The sequence below is a fragment of the Crocodylus porosus genome, unplaced genomic scaffold, assembly GCF_001723895.1.
Source record: "Crocodylus porosus isolate Cpor-Errol unplaced genomic scaffold, CroPor_comp1, whole genome shotgun sequence".
Classification (NCBI taxonomy): Eukaryota; Metazoa; Chordata; order Crocodylia; family Crocodylidae; genus Crocodylus; species Crocodylus porosus.
In genome coordinates this window covers 9420563-9440246 of record NW_017728927.1, presented here as the reverse complement: position 1 = coordinate 9440246, position 19684 = coordinate 9420563, and the positions used below count along the sequence as shown (strand labels likewise).

The following is a 19684-nucleotide window of genomic DNA, read 5'->3' as shown; positions in this document are numbered from 1 at the left end:
TGGGGGCTCCAGGCGAGGGGTGGCGAGCCGCCCCGAGCTCTCCGAACTGGGGCACGTGCCTGGTGCCCGGCTGCAGCCCCAGGTAGTGCAGGCTGCCATGTATCACCGGGTGTCGAGGGGGAAGACCCCGGTGGGGAGGGGGAGGCTTTGTCTGGCGCGAGGGAGAGGGCTACGCTCCAGCTCCCGGGCCTTCAACGAGAGCGGGGGCGCCGAGAGCAGCCGAGGCTGGCGGGGCAGTGGGGGCACCAACAGGACCCCCCGAGTAGCTGCCACCGTCACCTGCGGCGGTGCTCGGTGGAGCTGGGCCAGGGGCTCAGGGCCTGGCCTGGGGGTGGGGGCACCGAGCTGCACAAAAGACCCAGCGCAGGGGGTCCCAGTCCTGCCCCCCCGGAGCCCCCCATGGGCACGGGGCAGGGGCGGCTGGGGCTGGAGGCAGAGCTCATCCCCGCGCCGCAGCCTCGTCGCCGGGAGCAGGGCCGCTCCGTTTCAATTAACAGGGATGCGCAATTAGCCGCTGTGCTGGCAGCTGGGAGCGGAGCGGGTGCAGCGATTTCCGATCCCCCCAGCCCCCCTCCTCCTCCTCTTTCCTGCTCCCTTAATAACACAATTAGGCGCAGCCGTTTGCGGTATGGCCGGCGGCCAGCGCGGCTCGCAGCTCTGCCAGGCCCCGGCGCTGACACGGGGCAGCCAGCCGGGGCGAGGAGGAGCCGCTGCCAGCCTGCCCCTTGCCCCCTGCCTCCTCTCCCCCCGTGGCCAGGGCTGGGGGCTGTCAGGATCACCCGGGTTAGGTGCGCAGACTCAGGCTCCAAGCCAGGGGGGCCCCAGGCTGCAGCCCCGGTCTCCCAGTGAGTGGAGCAGGAGGCCTAGCGATCCAGGGAAGGGATCCAGGGCTCCTGGAGCAGGCAGGGAGCTGGGAGGCCGTCGGCTGTGGTTAGTCCACCCAAGCAGCAAAGAGAAGGGGCAGGACCCGGGGGAGCGGCAGCAGCAGGGAGCTGCCACCAGTTAGCGTCTCCTAGGATCGGGTCCCACGAGAAGAGTTGCAACCTGGAAAGGAGCTCACAGGGGCTTGGAGCTGCCGTGGTGGCTGCAGGGCGATTACCAGCGTCTCGGTGGAAGTGCGGCCGTGGCCGTGAGAGGACGTGCCCGGGCACAGCAGAGCGAGCGCAGTGTGGACTGGCAGGTCCCCCAAGTGCTCCTTCCCTCCTGGAGGGCCTGGTTCAAAGCTTAGCTTCCTACCGGTTTCAGCTGGCACTGGATGGGGTCCTTCCCCATCACCCCTGCAAGCCTCAGAAGCAAGGAGCAACACTGCCCCTGCACAGCCAGGCCGAGCCCCGGCCGTGGGGCTGGGGTGCCACAGGGCAAGGAGGGCCTGGCCTCCTGCACCGTGCCCTGCACCAGGCACCCACTTGCTCCAGACCCTCGCCAGTGTGTTTGGGAGCTTTTCCACCCCTAGAGACAGGACGGTGTGACCTAGGCCACGTTGCTCGGCTCTGCCATCCCTCCGTCTCCGCACGAGGCTCACGGGAGGCTTCCTTCCCAAGCAGCGGCCTGCAGGGGGGAAGGGGTCTCGCCGCCTCGTGCCCCAGGTGGGGGTGGCCCTGGCGCCCCCATGCCGGGCTCCGGAAGCTGTCCTGTGCTCCTGCCTGGTGCCAGCAGGACGCCGCGCTCCCCGGGAGGTGCGCGGGGACCTCCCCAGCAGCTCGCCGGCTGCCTGCGGGAGGAGGCGGGAGCTGGCAGCACCCTGGGCTTTCCCCACGGGGCTCCTCCGTCACGCTCCAAAGACCCCCTGCTTCCTTGCTCCTCCTTCCTCTCACAGCGCCGTTCTCCTACCGGAGGAGGCCTTGTGGGGTTCCCCTGGATGATGGGACTGGCTTGCTTCTTCCCCCCTCTCCAAATGTCTGCTTCTCCTGCTCCTCAGAGCTGCCTCTCAGGCTTTGCTGACAAACGCGTGACTCTCACATGCCCCCGGGAAGCCGGGCTGCAGCGGGGTGGCCCAGCCCGGGAGCGCGCTGCATGCGTGCATATGCACGCGTGCTTGTGTGTGTATGTGACAGAGGCGGTGCTGGCGGCTTGGATGGATCCTTAGCACCGGGGCCCGGGCAGCCCTCACAAGCTGTGCTGGCTGCTTAATAGGCAGAACTAGGCGGTGGAGGTTAAACTGACTAGAGGCAGTGCCTCCCCCCCACCGCTATTGTTTCAGTCTGTCTGGCTGCAGATTCAATAAGACAGCAGGGTATTGATTTCCATTGTGAAGGCGATCACGAGACGGGCTAGAAACTTCTTTTTAATTGAAAGCTCAGATCCCGGAGACTTCGGAGGGCCCGGGGGTGGGAGCTCGCGGCCCACAGCTGCTCCCCACATCCAGAGAGAGGTTTACCTTGCTTGCCTCACGGCCGGCAGGAAACAGCAGGAGCATCTGCTCCGTTCCACCGCCGAGCCAGGCCACAGGCAGGACGGGAGAGGGAGCTTCTTGGAGCTGCACCTGCTGAGCACCGCCGCCCTGCCTGGCTCCGTCAGGCCTGGCCCATGGACCGGGCAGCCGGGGAGGGGGCCGGCTCCGCTGTGGTGTCAGGGCTGTTGTTGCCCCACGGGGCTGCATTTCGGAGCCAGTCGCGAAGGGTGCTGGGCTGCTCCGGGGCGGTGCGGAGCACTGCGGGCAGCTCACGGGGTCGACCCCTTTGTCCCTTTCCATGGAGCGGAAGAGAGCCCGGCCAAGGCCCGGGACCAGCTCTAGGGCAGCGGGTACCGCACGGACGCTCTCCATCCCTTTCAAACTCTTCCGCGTTGCTTCGGCACCTGCCCAGAAGCCCCATACAGCAGCGCTGGCATACCTCGCCCTAGCTCTGGCCCATGCACGGCTGGGGCACTGCAGCCGGGTAGCGACTCGCAGCACTCCTGCTCTCCGGGGCTGGCTGCGGAGCGGTGCGTGCGGCGTGGGGAAAGGGCCTGAGGCAGAGATTGCTGTGCACTCGCTTCCCTTGTGACCCAGCGCCCCGTATTTCCAGGCTTCTGCCTCCGGTTGCAGCGCGGAGGTGAGGCACCACGCCAGGAGTTTCACCTCCTGCATGACTGCTGGGGGTCTGGAGGGCAGCCCCTGGCTGTCGCTCTGCCCTCCGTGTCCGTGCGGGGGACAGGGGTTCTCCGGGCCTCTCCATAACGAGATCCCTGGCCCGTGCCAGGGCGAGGCCTCGGGGTGGTCCAGTGCAGCGAGACGGTCAGCAGCTCGGAGGTTCCTCTCCCGCAGCGCTCGTGGCCGCTTGGGCTTGCTCCTGCGGGGGCCGATACATCTCCTGGAGCAGCCTGAGCAGCCAGCGCCTCCTCTTCCAGGTCTGGCAGGTCCCCGTGACCATGGTGGGATGCTGCAGGGAAGTTGGCCTCCATCTCCGTGTCCGAGGCTGCGTTGCAGTGCTGCAGACCAGGCCAGCAGCCCCCCTTCACCCTGTGGGGCAGAGCCCTCTGGGGAAGCCGCTGACCATCACCTGGCATGAGTGGCCGCAGCTAGGAGACGGAAACAGGTGCCTTGCGGCTGGAGCGGAAGGGCACGGGATACCAGGAGCCCGTCTGCTGCTGCACAGCTGTGCCTGCGTGCCCTGGCTGCTCCGTGCCTCAGTTTCCCCGCTTGTCAAAGGGACCGTGGAGGGCAAAAGGTTTGGGTCGCTGAGGGATCGTCCTCCTCTGTGCTGCCTCCTGGGGTCAGGTGACAAGTGCCGGCTCCCCTCCACGGCCACCTCTGCTCCCAGGGCCGTGAGACAGAGCGTGCCCCGGGTGGGATCAGGACCGGAGGCAGCTGAATCGTGCCCCCCCACCACATCATCCCAAGCCACTGGTCAGATAAGAGGTCGTCCCCATGGCAATGGCCTGCTCCCGAGGCCTGGCGGCTCGGCGCTCGGCCCGGAGGCTGGAGCCCAGGCGCGGGGGCGGAGGTTGCCTCTGGCCGAGCGGCAGGGGAAGGAATGTCTGACGTGCGCCCGAGCCAGCCGGGCTGTGGGAACGGCTCTCGCCCGGCCCTGGCCCGCGGCCCCGCTCCCCAGCCGTGGCACCGAGGGGCAGCCGGGGCCTGGCTGCCTGCGCACGCCAGCGTCTCCCAGGGCTGAAGCCAGCTTGCACGGGGCAGGGGGCAGAGGGCTGGCAAGGACCTCCGTGCTTGAGGGGTGTTTTCCCTGCACTGATGAGCTCCCTTGATGCTCTGGGGGGGCGCCCCCCTACTCCCACGGTAGAGCCAAGTCTGGGTAAAGCAAAAGGCCAAGCCTCCCTGACCCCAACCAGGCCGTGGCCCCGGCATTAAAACCCCTCACGCTCTTGCACTAGCCAACCTCACGGCCGCCCAGCCGCTGGCTCCAGCGCTCGTAAGCACCTGCCCGCTCTCCCTCCCCGCCCGCAGGCTGGCGAGACCCATCTTTGATGGCCCCCAGCCGCGGGGCCCGTTGCGCTCCCCCCGCTCGCTGCCTGGTCCCAAGCTCGCGCGCCGGGCAGGGCTCCGGGAAGCGCGCAGCGCTGCGTGGTATGCGTGTCACCCTGACACGGCCGTCTCCCCCGCCGCTCCTGGGACAGGCTGACCCGGCGTGCGGCGTTCTCCCAGGCTGTCCGGAAGGCAAAACAACCCGATGTCGGTCTCGCCGGCTGCTGAGCAGAGACGCCCAGGCGGGGCCGAGGGGCCCTGTCCCCAGGGTCACAAGAGCCTGCTCCGGGGGCGTCCACTGCCCCGCTGTGCTACAAGTGTGGGTGGCGCATGGTGCTGCCAGCGGCCCAAGCCACCCACGAGCACCCGGGGATCAGGGTCACTGCACGGGTTACAGCGAGGGCCGGCTGCGGGGCAGGGGAGCCTGCAGCCTGGGCGGTGCAGCTGGGACGCTGGGGGAGGCTTTGTCAGCTCCAAGTCCCCATTGCTAATCCCACTGCCCCGGGCCTCCTGTCCTCAGGAGCTTTGCAGGCTCTCTTGGAGGCTGGCAAGGGGCTCTTCCGCCCACGGGGACCCGCTCGGGTCTGGGGCTTTCCCAGCTGGGGAGCACATCACGGAAGAGCTCGAACCCGCTTGGCCCCTTCTCTGCTGCCAAGCCCTTTCATCCGCCTCTGCTAACCTCCCGCCCAAAGCCCAGTGCTTGCTGGCCTGGCCTTGCCCCAGCTGTTTGGAAAAGTAGCAATAATTAATAATAAACGAGAAGGGGGGAAGGGGGAAGAGTCTGCTCTTAAAGCGACAGCCCGGTATTTTCACAAGCGGCTTTCATTTGCCAAACCCACTTCCATGTGTCGCGTCAGGGGCCCTTTCTCCCTCTCCTTTGCTTTCGCCCTCCTGCCCCAGAGGCCTTGCTTTGATTTTTTTTTTTTTTTTTCCACTCCTTTGTTCCCCGCTTGCCGGCCCTCCCCCTCCTTGGCCTCTTTGGTGGGACAGGGAAACGCTCTCCACCATTTCTGCTCCGCGTGGCCCCAGTGCGGGGCTCAGCGTATTTTAATTGAACTGTCTTTCCACCGAGATATATGCTTTAACCGCACTCGGCTGCCGGGGCGTCCTGGGAAATCCAGCTGTAATACAGAAGAGCTAAATGAAAAGGAGCCTGTGTGCCCCTAAAGGGGAGAGGGAGGGGAGAGGAGAGGTGCTTGGGGGGGGTGGGAAGCAGAGGGAGATTTGCAGTGGGACCTCATCAGGAGTAATCCTCCCGGCGGTTTGGGGGGCCATGAGTCGGGAGAATGCAGTTTGTAGGAAATAAATTAATTAATAGGAGTAAGGAAGGTGCTGAAACGGTAACGACACCTGTGGGACGCCCCGTGGGGAATGAGAACGGGCTGGGACCAGCACAAGCTGACAAGCAAAGCTTCACACTTTTCAGCCTCAGCAGCGTGCCGGCTGCGTGGGGCGTCCCGGGACAGGGCCTGGTGGCCATGGGCAGGCGGGGGGCTTGCTGTCCCTGCGAGGGGTGGCACGGAGCAGGTCCCCTTGCTTCACGCATGGCAGGCTGGATAGAGCTTGGTGACCTTAGCTGGGAGCCTGGAGAGAGGGTGTGGGAGCACATGGGAGTGGTGTGGGGTGCGTGTGGGGCGGGACGGGCACATGTGCGCACACTTCTCACTGGGCACGTGCACCCACGTCGTGCCTGAGTGTCGTGCACACAAGTGGTTCTGCGTGGGGGCCGTTTGTTTGGTGCATCCAGCCTGACATCTCCAGTGAAAGGAGCAGGGATGACTCAGATCAGTCCCTAGCACAGACAGCGCGCGCCAGAGAAGCCCAGGTTAAAAAAAGCAAGAGGAAGGGGGGGAAAAAAACCCCTCCTGCCTGGGAGCGCGGCGCGGTTTGGCTCCCAGCAGGCGTCTGGCGTGATGTGTGAGACGCACCAGCCAGCGTGCACTGAAGTGGGGAAGTAGGGCTCTCCGCCATGCCCCTTGTTACTGCCATCTCCATAATCAGCCCTGGGGAAGGATGGGGGGAGATGGGTCTCCTTGCAGAATGGGAGCCACAGGGGCCAGTGTGGTGGCCTGCAGGGCCCCCCGGCTCCGGGGAGCAGGGCCTGGCCCAGGGGTTTTAGGGCCATGACACAGTGTCAGCATGCACCGGGGTGCCCCTACATTGTAAAGTGTTCCCCCCCCAGGGGAGGGGGGGTGTCCTTGCTTACCCACAATGCCTTGTTCTGGGGGGTCAGGGAAAGACCTCCCTTCCCTGGTTCAGAGGCAAGCTTGCGGATGCTGGCACAGCCCCCTTACAACCTTCCTGAAGGAAACCCTCCCTGTTGGCCAGGGGGGCCAGAGCAAGGGGCAGAGGAGGGATTCCCTGTAACGGCCCCCCAGGAGAGGCCAGAGGGGAGCTGGCATGGCGGGGGGCACCGTCCGTGACAGCCACGGATGGGGCTGTGGCAGGGCCGACGACTGCCTCTCTCCCGCGCGGCGCAGGCCTCCCTCAGATGCAAGCGGCGTGTTCGCGAGGGGCTGGCGGAGCCGCCGTCCCCTCGCCCTTGTATTGGGCAGGCGTCGCCTGCCACGCGGCACGCAATCGGCCAAGCAGCCTCCGTGAGCAAAGACGGGAGGCAGGTGCTGCCTTGCGCCTAACACAATCGGGGCTAGGAAATCGGGACGCTTGATGATGGCTGTGCCTCGCTGCGCTTCTAATAGACGGCTGCTTGAAGGAGCAGACAGATTCCAGATGGTATCAGACCAATTGAGGAGGTTATTGGGAGCGGGGGGGGGGGATGTCTGGAGGAGAAGGAGGGAAGGCAAGCAGAACCAGGAAGTCGAAATGATTTCGTGTGGCAGAGCCCGTGTTCCTGTCCTCAAGTCGTAACTGCAGGCGCGGTAACCAGATCACAGGATCCCGGGCTCCCAAGGGGGGGCGCGGGGAGGAGGAGGAGGAGGAGGAGGAGGATGGCTCCGCGAAGCGCTTTCCAGCAGCCCGGGGCCGGGGGAGCAGGGGCGTGAAGCAGGGCTCGGCCCGGTGGGGTTGCCACCTGCATTGTTTGGCAGCCGAGATGCTGAGGCAGGAAGGGCAGGCTCCGCGCTCCCGACCCCGAGGGTGTCACTAGGCTGCAGCTGCTCGGAGAGGGAGGAATGGCGGGGGCGGGAAGTGGGGGATCAGGGCGGTTTTGTTTGCCGGCGAGGCTGGGGGTCTGGCGGCCGCGGGGAGCGAAGGTCTGGGAGGGAGACGGAGCCGCTGCAATCCGACTGGGAGCGCCACCCCCCCACCCGCCCATCTCCCCGAACCTCGTCCCGGCTTTGCAAGCCAAAAGCAACACGAGAGAGAACGGGGGGGGGGAAGCTGCCCGCCCGGACCCGAGGTAAAAGCAAACGGCTCGTTTGAATCCTCTGTCTCTCTCTTCACAGATAACAAGCCCGAGCCATGCAGTCCTTTCGAGAAAGGTGTGGTTTCCATGGCAACCAGCAGAACTACCAGCAGACTTCACAAGATACATCACGCCTGGAGAATTACAGGCATCAAAGTCAGGCAGGGCCGAACTGCGAGCGTCAGAGGCTGGTGGCGAAAGAGTACTACAATCAGCAGCAGCTGCCGTACCCGGGGTATGAGAGCAGCGCCGTGGAGAAGTATCACCGGGGAAATAAGCAATTACCTGGCCAGCAGCTGCAAGGCAGGCCGTCCTTTTCGAATTACGCCGTCCAAGAGAACAGCCCGTACCCGGCCCGCTACTCCGGGGAGGAGAGCCTGCAGGCCTGGGGGGCCCAGCCGCAGGCCCTAGCCGGAGGGGTGGCGAAGTATGAGGAGAACTTGATGAAAAAGACGCCGGCTCCCCCGGGCAGCCGGCAGTACCACGAGCAGGCGTCACAGCTGCCGTTCAGGACTCACTCCCTGCACCTCCAGCAGCAGCCCGCCCTGACCTACCCCAAGCTGCCGAGGCAGAAGATCCAAAATGACGTCTCCTCGCCCATGCCCTTCTCCCAAAGCCCCCACTTCACCCAGTCCTTCCCGGCCTCCTCCACGTACTCGTCCGTGCCGGGCGGGAGCCAGACGGCTCACTCCTACAAGAGCTGCACCGCGCCCTCCGGCCAGCCGCAGCACGAGAGGCCGCTGGGCAACGCCGCCAACCTGGCCTCCGGGCAGCGGGTGCAGAACCTGCACGGCTATCAGGCCAATCGGATGAGCTACGACCAGCAGCCGCAGCAGCAGCCGCAGCCGCAGCCGCAGCCGCAGCCGCAGCCCCAGTCTTCCCTGCCAGGAAGACACCATGCCCAGGAAACCCTCCATTACCAGAGCCTGGCCAAGTACCAACATTACAGCCAGCCCGGCCAGACCTACTGTCAGGGCGACGCACCGCCTGTGAGGACGCCGGAGCAATACTACCAGACCTTCAGCCCCAGCTCGAGCCATTCCCCAGCGCGCTCTGTCGGGCGGTCTCCGTCCTACAGCTCCACGCCGTCCCCCCTGATGCCCAACCTGGAGAACTTCCAGTACAGCCAGCAGTCCCTCAGCGCCGGGACGTTCCCCGCCGGCATCACAGACCACAGCCACTTCATGCCTTTGCTCAACCCTTCTCCGACAGATGGGACGAGTCCAGAGGCGCAGCCCGGGAACTGCAAAAGCTTGCAAAAGGAGAAGATCCCCGAGAACCTGCTGTCCGACCTCAGCTTGCAGAGCCTGACCGCGCTCACCTCGCAGGTGGAAAACATTTCCAACACCGTCCAGCAGCTTCTCCTGTCCAAGTCGTCCATGGCCCAGAAGAAAGGCATCAAGAACCCTCCTCGGACGCCGGAGCAGCTCAAAGGGCAGCACTGCAGCCCTGAGAGCAGCACGTACTCTGCTGAGCAGGTGGGGACGCCCCTGTCAGACCCTCTCAGCACCCCACAGTCTGTCCACGCTGAAACCCAGGATGCCGATTACCTGAGCGGGTCTGAAGACCAACTGGAGAGAAGTTTCCTCTACTGCGGACAGGGCCGCAGCCCGGCCAGAGTCAACAGCAACTCCAAGGCCAAGCCCGAATCCGTGTCCACCTGCTCTGTGACGTCCCCGGATGACATGTCCACAAAGTCCGACGATTCCTTCCAGAGCATCCATGCCAACCTGCCCCTGGAGACCTTCACCAAGTTTGTGGCCAACGAAAGGGAGTGCCCGCGGCTGCTCCTGAGCGCACTCTCGCAGGAGGAGCTGGCGTCTGAGATCATCGTCTTGCAAGACGCGATCAATGAGAAGGTGGACAAGGCTTGGGCTGACTCCCCCAGCTTGAGCAAGGAAGCGACCAAATCCCCCTTTCATTTAGAAAACCACAGGACATGCCTGGACTCAATGGTAAAGGGCCCGTGGCCCAGCCAAGGGGACTCGAGCACCCTCACTGAATCCCTGAAGTTAGACAAAGCCTCCGGTGGGAACAACGGCAAGGACTTCAGTGAGGAGGTTTACGAGACTCCCTCGGTGGAGTTCGCAGCCGCAGAAACAAAGAACACCCTCAAAGATGCGGGGTCCTTGGCATACAACTCCAAGCCCAGCATCCCAGCTGCTACTTCCAGCTCCGGGGCTGCCAGCTACAGCTGCTACTCCAACACCACCGCCAACTCGGTGGGCTCTGAAAGCACCATGGAGCATTTTGACTGGCCAGATGAAAGCCTCGGCGAATCCTGCCTGAGGTGGAAAGACCTGGGGTCAAGCCTGCAATCGTCAGACCTTTCCAAGGGCTTATTCCACAGCAAATTGGCTGGGTCTTGCAAGGAGAAAAAAAATGCCTGCAGCATGGAGATGTGCGATGGCGAACAGCCAGCCAAGAATGAGCAAGCAAAGGATTTCAGCCAGCAGGAGATGGGGGAGGAAGAGGAAGAGACGTTGACGTATGACGAGGCCACCAAAGCAGATAATGAGAGATGGCTGGAGGACACCAGGCACTGCTGTTCAGGTGGGGACTTCAGCGAGATTCCCATGATATCGTCTCCGGATCTGAAGGAGTCCGACTTGGAGCCCGAAGAATACTCCTCGCTGTGCGAGCTGGCGAGTTCGGAGCAGAAGTCCATGATCTACGACACGTCCCCACCGAAACCCCCCGAGAACGCGCCTGTGCTCTCTTCCAGCGACGTGCCCGTGTCAGCCGAGGAGACGGTGAGCACGGTGGAGAAAGACAGCTCCGCTCCTTCCTCTCGGTTGTCCGGCCAGTCCGTGATCCTCCTCGGCCCAGCCGTCGGGACCGAAACCAAGGTGAAGAGCTGGTTCGAATCTTCCCTCTCTCACATCAAACCCGAGGATGAAGCTGTGGGGAGCGAGGACACTCTCCAGGGAAAGGCAGAACCTGAAATGCCCTTGTCAGTCAAGGTCAAGAAGCAAGTGGCCCCTGAAAATCTGCTGATAAAATCAGAGCCAACCTTGAGGGCCAAAAGCTTACGGAGCAAGAGGGTCCACTGCAGGCTGTCGGAGAGAGAGGACTCTGGTAAGCTGGTGCCGAGCCTAATCAAAGACGTCCCGGGAGCTGGCATGGTGGGCAGCACGTGTGTTGGGCCAGAGAGCCAGCTCGAGACACCAAGCAAAAATGCCCATGGCCAGACTCCTCGGTTTCCAGCGGAGGGCTTGCCAGCGAGGATGTGCACCCGCTCTTTCACTGCTTTGACGGAGCCCAGGACGCCAGCCCCTCTGGAAGGGCTGAAAGCCTCTGACCATCAGGAAAAGTTGGGGAAGAAATCGGCTTGTGCCATGAAGCAGAGAGCTGCCTTCAAGGCCAGGAAGCGCTCTGGGAAGCCAGCCCCCAAAGGTGTCCAGAATCCCAGCGATCTGGCTCCAGTCCTGGTCCCAAACCTCGTGCAGAACGATGACTTGGTTGGCCAGAAGCCTAAAGACCTAGAGGCTCCAGAGACCGAGGTGAAGGATCAGAGGTCCATGATCCTCCGGTCCCGGACAAAGACGCAGGAGGTCTTCTACACCAAGCGGAGGCGGGAGCGGAGGACCGTGGAGGTCCGGCTCAAAAACTGCAAGGCGCCCAAGAAGCTCCTTTCCAACAACCACCTCCCGCCTGCCTTCAAGTTGGCATCCCAGGGCAGCCCGCACAAGGAGGGCAAGGTAGGCAAGAGGATGAAGCTCCCCAAGCCGGGGGCTGGCATGGGCAGCAAGATGTCAGAGCGGCCGCTGCATTCCCTGAAGAGAAAATCCACCTTCCTCTCCCCCATCCCGGCCAAGAAGAGGAACTTGGTTTTACGGAGCAACAGCAGTGGCGCCAAGGACGAGAAGCCTGACACCTCCCCCAGCTTGTTCAAACGGATGCCGTCCGCCAAGAAGGCAAAGGCCAAACTGCCCACCAAGAGCCCCTGCGAAGCCGTCCTCAAGCCCCCTCTGGCCAAAGAGACCCCCGACGTCTGCATTAAAATCACCTCCCGGGCCGCCTTTCAGGGGGCCACGAAGACGAAAGTCCTGCCTCCGCGGAAGGGCAGGGGCCTCAAGCTGGAGGCCATCGTGCAGAAGATCACGTCTCCCAACCTGAAGAAGTTTGCCTGCAAAACTGCCGCCGCCGCCACCGCTCGCCGCAGCCCTCTGAGCCCCTCCGCCGCAGAGAAGGAGCGGGCCTTGAAGCACGGGAGCGTAACCCCAGCGGCGGGAGAAGCCAGGCCATTGAGCCAGGGCATGGCACAAAAGTCTCCTGCCGCTTCAGTAGCAGAGCAATTATGCAGAAATTCGAACAACAGATCCTTAAAAGGGAAACTAATGAACGGCAAGAAACTGTCCTCCGACTGCTTCAGGGGTGAGGCCTGCTTGTCTCCCGAGCCGGCACAGCACGGCGGCAGCATGGCCGCCAAGAGCCTCGGCTTGCTGCCCAAGAAAAGGAGCCGGAAGGGGAAAGCCGCGGCCCTCGGCCTGGCCAAGAGCCCCCTGGACAAGCGGGCTGCCCTCGCCCCTCCTTTGCTCCTGACAGCCCGGGAGCGGGCGGCCGCGGGGAACACGCTGGGCAATGGGGAAGAGGGACAAAGGGATGGGAAGAAGCCAAAGAGCGAGGACAAAGACTTTGCAGGCAGCGAGGGCCCCGAGGGGAGAGCTGCCCCGGGCCAGGCCCGGGCGCCGAAGCCGCGAGCCAACCACTCCAACTACAATGGCTACTCCAAGCGGCAGAGGAAGCGGCTCGCCCGGGGCAAGGCCAAGAGCGTGGCGTCGCGGTGTAAGAGCAGGGGCAAGCGGCGGCGGCAGCAGCAGCAGGCCCCTCTGCTCCACCCCACGGAGCCGGAGATCCGCCTGAAGTACATCTCGTGCAAGCGGCTGCGGACGGACAGCCGGGCGCTGCCCTTCTCCCCGTACGTGCGCGTGGAGAAGCACGACGAGTTCACCACTACCTGCACCGTCGTCAACTCCCCCGGGGACGAGGCCAGGCTTCAGAAGGAGCAGCACCGCTCGTCCGCGGCCCAGGCCCTGCCTCCCAGCGGGGCCGCGCCGCAGCCCCGAGCGGCGCTGCCCTCGTCTTCCACCATGCACCTGGGCCCCGTGGTGTCCAAGACGCTCAGCGCCGCCTGCCTGGTGTGCTGCGTCTGCCGAAACCCAGCCAACTACAAAGACCTGGGGGACCTGTGCGGGCCGTACTACCCCGAGGACTGCCTGCCGAAGAAGAAGTCGAGGCTGAAAGACAAGATCAAAGCGGAGGGGCCGAGCGACGAGGCGCCCCTGCCTCTGCCCGCCGAGCGCGTGCTCAAAGCAACGGATAATTGTCCAGCGAGCGCTGCCGTCGGCAAGGTGCCGAGGTTGGACAGCGCCGCTGACTCGGCCAAGCAGAGCGCCCTCCGGTCGAGCTCTAGGGGGATGTTCAGGAAACTACAAAGCTGTTACTGCTGTGATGAGAGGACAGAGGGCGAGGAGGCGGCGGAGAAGCCCAAGAGGCACGAGTGCAGCAAGCCCGAGTCCCCGGCTCAGGAGCCGGCGGGCGACACGCAGGAACACTGGGTCCACGAGGCCTGTGCGATATGGACCGCTGGGGTTTTCCTGGTTGCGGGCAAGCTGTATGGGCTGCAGGAGGCGATAAAGGCGGCTGCTGAAGTGGTAAGAGCCTCACCTGAGGACCGAGGGCCCGTGGCAAGGTCTGCACGCCTGCCGCCTCCTGCTAGCAAGAAGGCAGGGGCTGGGCGAGAGGAGACAGGAGGTGGCAGGGCAAGGAGGGGAGAGGGAGCGAGGGCGTGCGTGCATGGGGAGGCAGACGGGCTGTATCTTCCAACAAGTTGAACCGCATTCTTTGCAGTCCCGGGTGGGCAGGGCCCTTGCTTGGGGAGAGGCATTCAGGTGTGAACGGGGCGGGGGGCTCAGGTTTCAGGCAGGCTCTGCGCTGCACCTGGCCAGGCACCCCCCTTCCCAGGGGATCGTCCTCTTTGTGTCTGGAGGAGGCCTTGGAAGCAGGCGCGGGGGGGTCCCGTCGGCCAGGGATGCCAGCAACCCTTGGGCGCTCACAGCCCGGGCCAGACTCCCACCCGGTCTCCCTTGACACCCCTGCAGAGCACCAAATTGCTGCCCTTGTAGCTGGGCAGCCCGAGCCCTAGGGTCTGCGTGACCCTGGGAGAGCAGGCACCTGCAGTGGGACTGAAGATTAGCTCCCCACATGGTAGGGGCTGAGGCCAGACTTCCTGGTCTCATCTCTAGGGTAAGACTGAGGCTTTTCACGCCGTTCTCTTGGTACTGAGCCTTCTGTCTCTCCCATGCCCCTCTGGGCATGTGACGCTCGCAGGGCCTACTCCAGTGGGATCCATTTGGCTTTCCACCAGGGCAATTAAAGGAATCCTTCCCAGCAGCGAAGTGCCACGTGGTCTCTGGTGGAAGAGTGCAGCATCAGTTAGGGAGCAGCTGGGTTTCTTGCATATTCGTTTGGGGCTAACTTTCCCTGCTGCTACTGGGACTCCAGCCTGGGCGAGGACCGCAGGGTTTGGCCCTATACAGAGCCTCTCTTGGCTTTCCTGGGCTTAGAGCAGGATTCGTGGATACGTGAGGAGGGAAAGGAGGCTCCCTCTTGTTACCCTCGCGCCAGCCGGACCCTGCCCAGACCGTTTCAGTGGGAGCTGTTGTGGCGGGTGGGGCCGGCCCCGCTCCCCTTTGGAAAGGCAGGAGCAACGCTGCGAGCCCTAGCTACTGCTCTTCGTGGTGCTTGTGCATGTCCCCTCTCCGCACCCCACGCCCTCTGCGCCGGTCACGTTCACAGCGTTGCTACATCACCCCCACCTGCCCACAGCCTCCCATGCAGCCCTTCCCTGACCCGCCACGAGACCGCTGGGCCCTTACTCACAACTTGGGCACTTGGAGGTAACTGGGTTTAATGGCCGGTTACTACAAAGCCCAGCGAGCAGCAGTGCCAGTCTGCTGGATTGTCTTGAGAAACGTGGCTTTCAAAGCGTTAAAGATGACGCACTGGCAGAAGCAGGGTTCACCAGCCTGAAGGCATCCTGGCACCGAGGATAAGGCCCAGGCTAGAGCTGGAAACAGGAGGCCCTGTTTTTAAGGGCATCCAAGTGACTTGAGAAGCTTAAGTCTCATTGCCTCTCAGCGAGACTTGTGCTGCTTTGAATCGGTGGCAAAAACAGGCCTCTTGGGTGAATCCTGCGAAAGCACGGGGGTTTTGGAGAAGAGAGGGCTTCTTCCTATCCCAGTAAAACGTCAGCATTCCCCCCACCCTGGGGACGCTGAGACTCGCTGAAAGTGAGCCAACCCACCCACTCTTCACTGAAGCCACATGGCTTGGGTCCCAGGCTAGAAACAGAAAGGAAGGACTGGAGACAGAATAAAGGGAGAAAGAAACAGGTGTTGTCTGGCGAGGGGCCCCAGTGGTGGAAACGACAGACGAGAGCGAGCAGCTAGGACGGCCGTGGGACCGGGTAGCAGGGAACCAAGAAGGGTCACCGCTTCCTCCTGCTCCCCGTCTCCTCTGCTGCATGTCAGGCCAGGAAGGTGCCCGGGAAAGGCAATAAGCCACTGGAAGCAAGGGCCAGGATAGATCCGCCATCACTCAAAATCACTGCGTCAGGGCTGGATGTCTGCGTCCTTCTAAGAGACACCCCAGCTGCCTTGTGAAAAGGCTGGGCTCCGTGCATGAATAGCTGGGTGAACGTCATCGGGCTGTGCTGGCCATCAGGATGCAGTTGGGGCTGGTCCTGCTTTGAGCCAGCGTTGGACTAGCTGCGACCTCCTGCGGTCCCTTCCAACCCTCATGGGATTTGATTTGACCAACCCAGATCACTGCGGAGCTGATGGCTCCTGGGACTCCAGCAGCCCAAGGCTGGCCAGCTACCTTGGCCTTGGTCGAGCCGGGCAGCAGCGCGCCAGCATGTCTCCGGCCTTCTGCACGTGCCTCCCACGAGCAGCATAGGCAAGCGCTAATGCAGCGAGTGCATTTACTAGCTGCTCATCGCAGGGACCCCACCTTGTCCCACGTGTGCCCCATCCTCCCTGGCGGGGGCTTCTGAAAGGCTCATCCCGACTTGTCCCTGCAGTGACCGAGTGGCCCAGGGCTGCCTGCCCCTCTTGAACGATTCCCATTCAGGGCTGGCCCATCAAAGGGTATAAATAGCACCAGGGACCTGCTCTGAATACCCCTGCTTGGTCCCCGGCGCGCTAAGTTGCAGTAGGTGCAGGGCCGTGGCGCGTGCATAGCAAGCTGCTGCTTTTGGAGGATGCCTCATAGCATCGTAGTCGCCAGGGGCAAAGCCTTTGAAGCCCAGCTTTCCCCCTGCCCCTTGAACTGCCCCCTTGGGCATCGCTCACCGGTCCTCCTCTCCGACCCCCCAGATTCATCGCTTGCGCCTGGAGATGTCGCCTGTTGGTGGCTATAAATAACATCCCTTCCAACTGCTGAGTCACAGGGCGAGGGGGAGCGTGGAGAGGCCAGATGCTGCCTCTGAGCCCAGGGGTGGACATGGAGCGATGTCGTTTATGTGGGAAGGGTGCAAGCACGGGGAGAAGCATGCCCCACGTGGGAGGTGAACCCCTGGGACAGGGCTGGGGGGAGGGATGTATCCATCACTGTCAGCTCCCCACGGTGATAGGGAATGGGTCTCCGCGGGCCTCTCGTCTCCTCCTCCTGGGCGTAGTGCTGCGCTGCTGCATCCCTGCTTGGTGGGGTAGGCTTCCCCCGCCGCCTGTCGACCCCCCGCTAAGTGCTGTCACTCTCGGAGAGGCTTCGGGTGGCACCGCTCCCTGCAAACGGCAGCTCGTATCCGTCAGGTTTCCTGTGCAGTAGAAGTCTGATCTCAAGGCACAAGATTTGGGCCCGGCGCTGCCACCGACTGCCCTGGGTGGCCTTTCTCCTCTCCGTGCCTCACTGTGCCGATCTGTGAAATGAGCAATGGTGAAGGCTGAGCCCGTGGGGACTTGCAAGGGTCAGTGCCCGTCCGTGAAGCACTCGGAAGCCCTTGGCAGGAGGGCACGGTTGTCTGGTGGTCGTGGGGCACGGCTGTCTAGGTGGCAGGCAGCAAACACTGCCCTCGGGGGCCAGCAGGCAGTGGTGGAGGCTCCTGTAATGAAGCTGCATCATTGGTGCAGCCCCCGATCCCCCTGGGCAGTGTCGTGGGGACTTGGGAGCAGTGCAGTCATGAAGACCATGTGCCACAGTTCAGGGGAAGGGCTGCAACCCTTGCTTGGGGGTACCAGCTAGCGTGTGCATGAGACTGTACTGCGCCGTGCGACGCAGTTGGGGCCAGGGGCTGTCCCGGGAGGTGCAAGGGGCCGGTCCCCACTCAGTGGCAGCAGCCTCTGTCCACAGATGCGCAGTGGAGGGACGTGGGACGTGGGTTTAACGACGAATCGCAGTCCTGGGGGTCAGGACCTGCACACGGCAGAGCGTGAGGCTGGGCAGGCTTCCTGCGGGGCAGAGGGCAAGTGCTGCTGGCCGTGGCCAGGATCCGCTCTGCCAGGCCTCACGGCTCTCTCTCTCTCTCTTTGCTTCCCCTCCGGTGGATTTAAAGAAATGCTCGAGTTGCCAGCAAACAGGAGCAACCGTTGGCTGCTGCCACAAGGGATGTGCCCAGACCTATCACTACGCATGTGCCATCGACACAGGTAAGGCGTGCTGGGGCCAGAAGGGGCACAGCCAAACCCTAGTAAGGAAGAAGCCACGGCCCCTCTAAGACCTGTGTGGGAAGTCCTAGGCGAGTTGCGGGGTAAAGCTCCCTCGTCCCCCCCGGCGGTGGCTTAGGAGGGCGGTGAAAGCAATGGTTAGAGCCCAGCCCCATGCGCATCCTCCTTCCGAGCTCAGCCTGGCTCCCGTCCTCTTGCTGCAGTCCTAGGCTCCCGTGGCACCTCTACCCTGGCCAGCTTCCCTCCTAGCCTAGCCCCGCTGCCACCCCCTATATAGCAGCTGCAGGCAGTTGTTGGTCCGTCAGTCTTAAGTCTCCACGTGAAGGCTCTGCGGGATTGCAGCTGGGGGTGGGAGCCAACTTGCCTGGATCTGTGGGTGAATCTTTGGCCGAGCCATTCAGTCAGCCGGCACTTGCGCTCCCCTGCAGGGGCGAGGTGATTGACACCTGCCCCCGCCCAGCGTGAGACCCAGTGTGACCTTCACGCAGGAGGCTCTGTAGCTGGGAAGAGGCCAGGAGGAAGGGTGCTGAACCCCGTGCACCCGCCGACCCCTTCTTCTTGTGGCTGAGCTGGATCCATTTGGCCAGGCACGGATGCTGCCCGCTGCCAAAAACCTCCAGCTCTTGAAGTCATTTTGGGGCAGTGCCACCAGTGACATGTCAGCATCCAAGGCCTGAGCCTGTGCCGCAGACCTTGCTGAGGCACCCACCAGGGCAGGAGGGCATGGGAGACTTGCTCAGCTTCTCTGTTGCAAATCCATCAGATGCCTCTTGGGGATGCAGTAAAAGGCTCCCCTGGCCCCAGCCCTGAAGGCTGCAGGGAGAGAAGGCTTGTACGGAAAGGCAGAGCGAAGTGAGCAGCCCTGGCCTGGGGCGGTGTTCCCATTAACATCCCAGCCGTTGTGCACGGCTCCATTTGCAGCCTCCCCTCAGAGAGGAGAGGCCTGGAAAGGCAATAGCCCTGTTCCCAGCTATCCCCCCAGTCCTCTGGCAGCACCGGTGAGGTGCACGGGCCATGTCTGGAGCTGGCTGGCTGCCGAGGACATCAGGCTGGGGGAGGATGACCACCTGCCTGCTCATCCTGTAGAGAGCCCGCTTCAGCCCTCGGTTGAGCCTCCAGGTAGAAGTGAGCTTGGCCAGTCTCGGCATCGTCCACCAGCCGGATGCTGATGGCTGGGGGGTGGGGCAGGAGCTGGGAACACCTAGTGGGACCCAGGTCTCTGGCAGAGGGTTGTGGACCCCCGGGACTGGGTTCCCGCACACTGCGGGTTCAGGATGAGGCATACCGGGGGAGCTGTGCAGGACCCTCGGACGGCTCCCGACGGGCCAGGCGGGGAGGCAGGTTGCTGTCACTCCCGGCTGCAAGCTGGGCTCCTAGAGCGGGGAGGGCTCAGCGGGGTAACCCGGGTTTCCCACGGCCCAGGGGCGGCCCCTCTGCCTGGCGGAGGCGGCGGCATTATGGATGCTAGACTGAGCTCCATTCAGTCCCCTCCGCGAGCAGGACAATGGCCGTGCCAAAGGCGCCGGAGCCGGTGCGTGGGAGATGAAAGGCGCGTCGGAGGGGAAGGGGAGGGGGGCCGCAAGGCTGTGACCCTGCAGCAGGTTAGTTGGGGGGCTCCCGCAGTGGCTGCCCCTCCAGCACTGAGACACCGCTCTCCTTTCTCTTGGCAGGTTGCTTATTAACTGAAGAGAGTTTCTCTCTGAAATGTCCCAAACACAAGGTAAGTGCAGGGCCCGCCGCCAGACAGCCGGGCGGCACCGAGTCCGTCCCTGCCCCGAGCCCCAGCACCACCCTGCCTGCGACCCGGAGGCCCCACGGTCGGAGCCTGTTGCTATGCAGGCTGCGGGGCCAAGGGCATCCCTAGCCCTGCGCTGGGGGCTGGCTCCAGCTCTCAAAGCCAGGCCCCCCACCGGGCTCTGCCCCACAGGGCCAGACAGCACAAAGGTGTCTTGGAGGTCAGGCCCGGGAGTTGCAGCCTCTTTCCAAAGCCTGCCTGCTTGCCCTGGCCTCTGCCATTCATCCCCCTCCCTGGAGGCAAGGCAGACAGGCCATTTGCACCCGCGTCGCTGCTGCTGCCTCATGTCTCCCGGCTATCGGCTTTCTGCCCATCACACTGGCACAGGGAGGAGAGGGGGGAAGAGGGCAGGCAGGCAGGCGGTGGCTTTGCTGCTGCCGCCACCTCCCCAAGAAGAAACAGGAGAAGGGCTGGGACTAAAGGGCTTTGTCTTCCCGGAGTAACTCATTTCCAAATGC

General features: G+C 63.6%; 1 protein-coding gene across 3 annotated transcripts in view; it reads left to right on the top strand.

Moving 5' to 3' along the window:
* RAI1 (retinoic acid induced 1) overlaps positions 1 to 19684 on the top strand; it is a 110209-nt gene that overhangs the window by 86126 nt on the left and 4399 nt on the right. Inside the window, exons 1-4 of one of the 3 annotated variants that reach the window (XM_019541951.1) lie at positions 6972 to 7278; positions 7804 to 13420; positions 17320 to 17413; positions 19102 to 19151. In XM_019541951.1, the coding sequence (XP_019397496.1) occupies positions 7820 to 13420; positions 17320 to 17413; positions 19102 to 19151 (5745 nt within the window). In that variant the 5' untranslated portion in view covers positions 6972 to 7278; positions 7804 to 7819. Of the gene's footprint in view, positions 1 to 6971; positions 7279 to 7601; positions 13421 to 17319; positions 17414 to 19101; positions 19152 to 19684 lie in introns of those variants that run through there. The other 2 variants (XM_019541952.1, XM_019541950.1) reach the window with 2 other exon arrangements.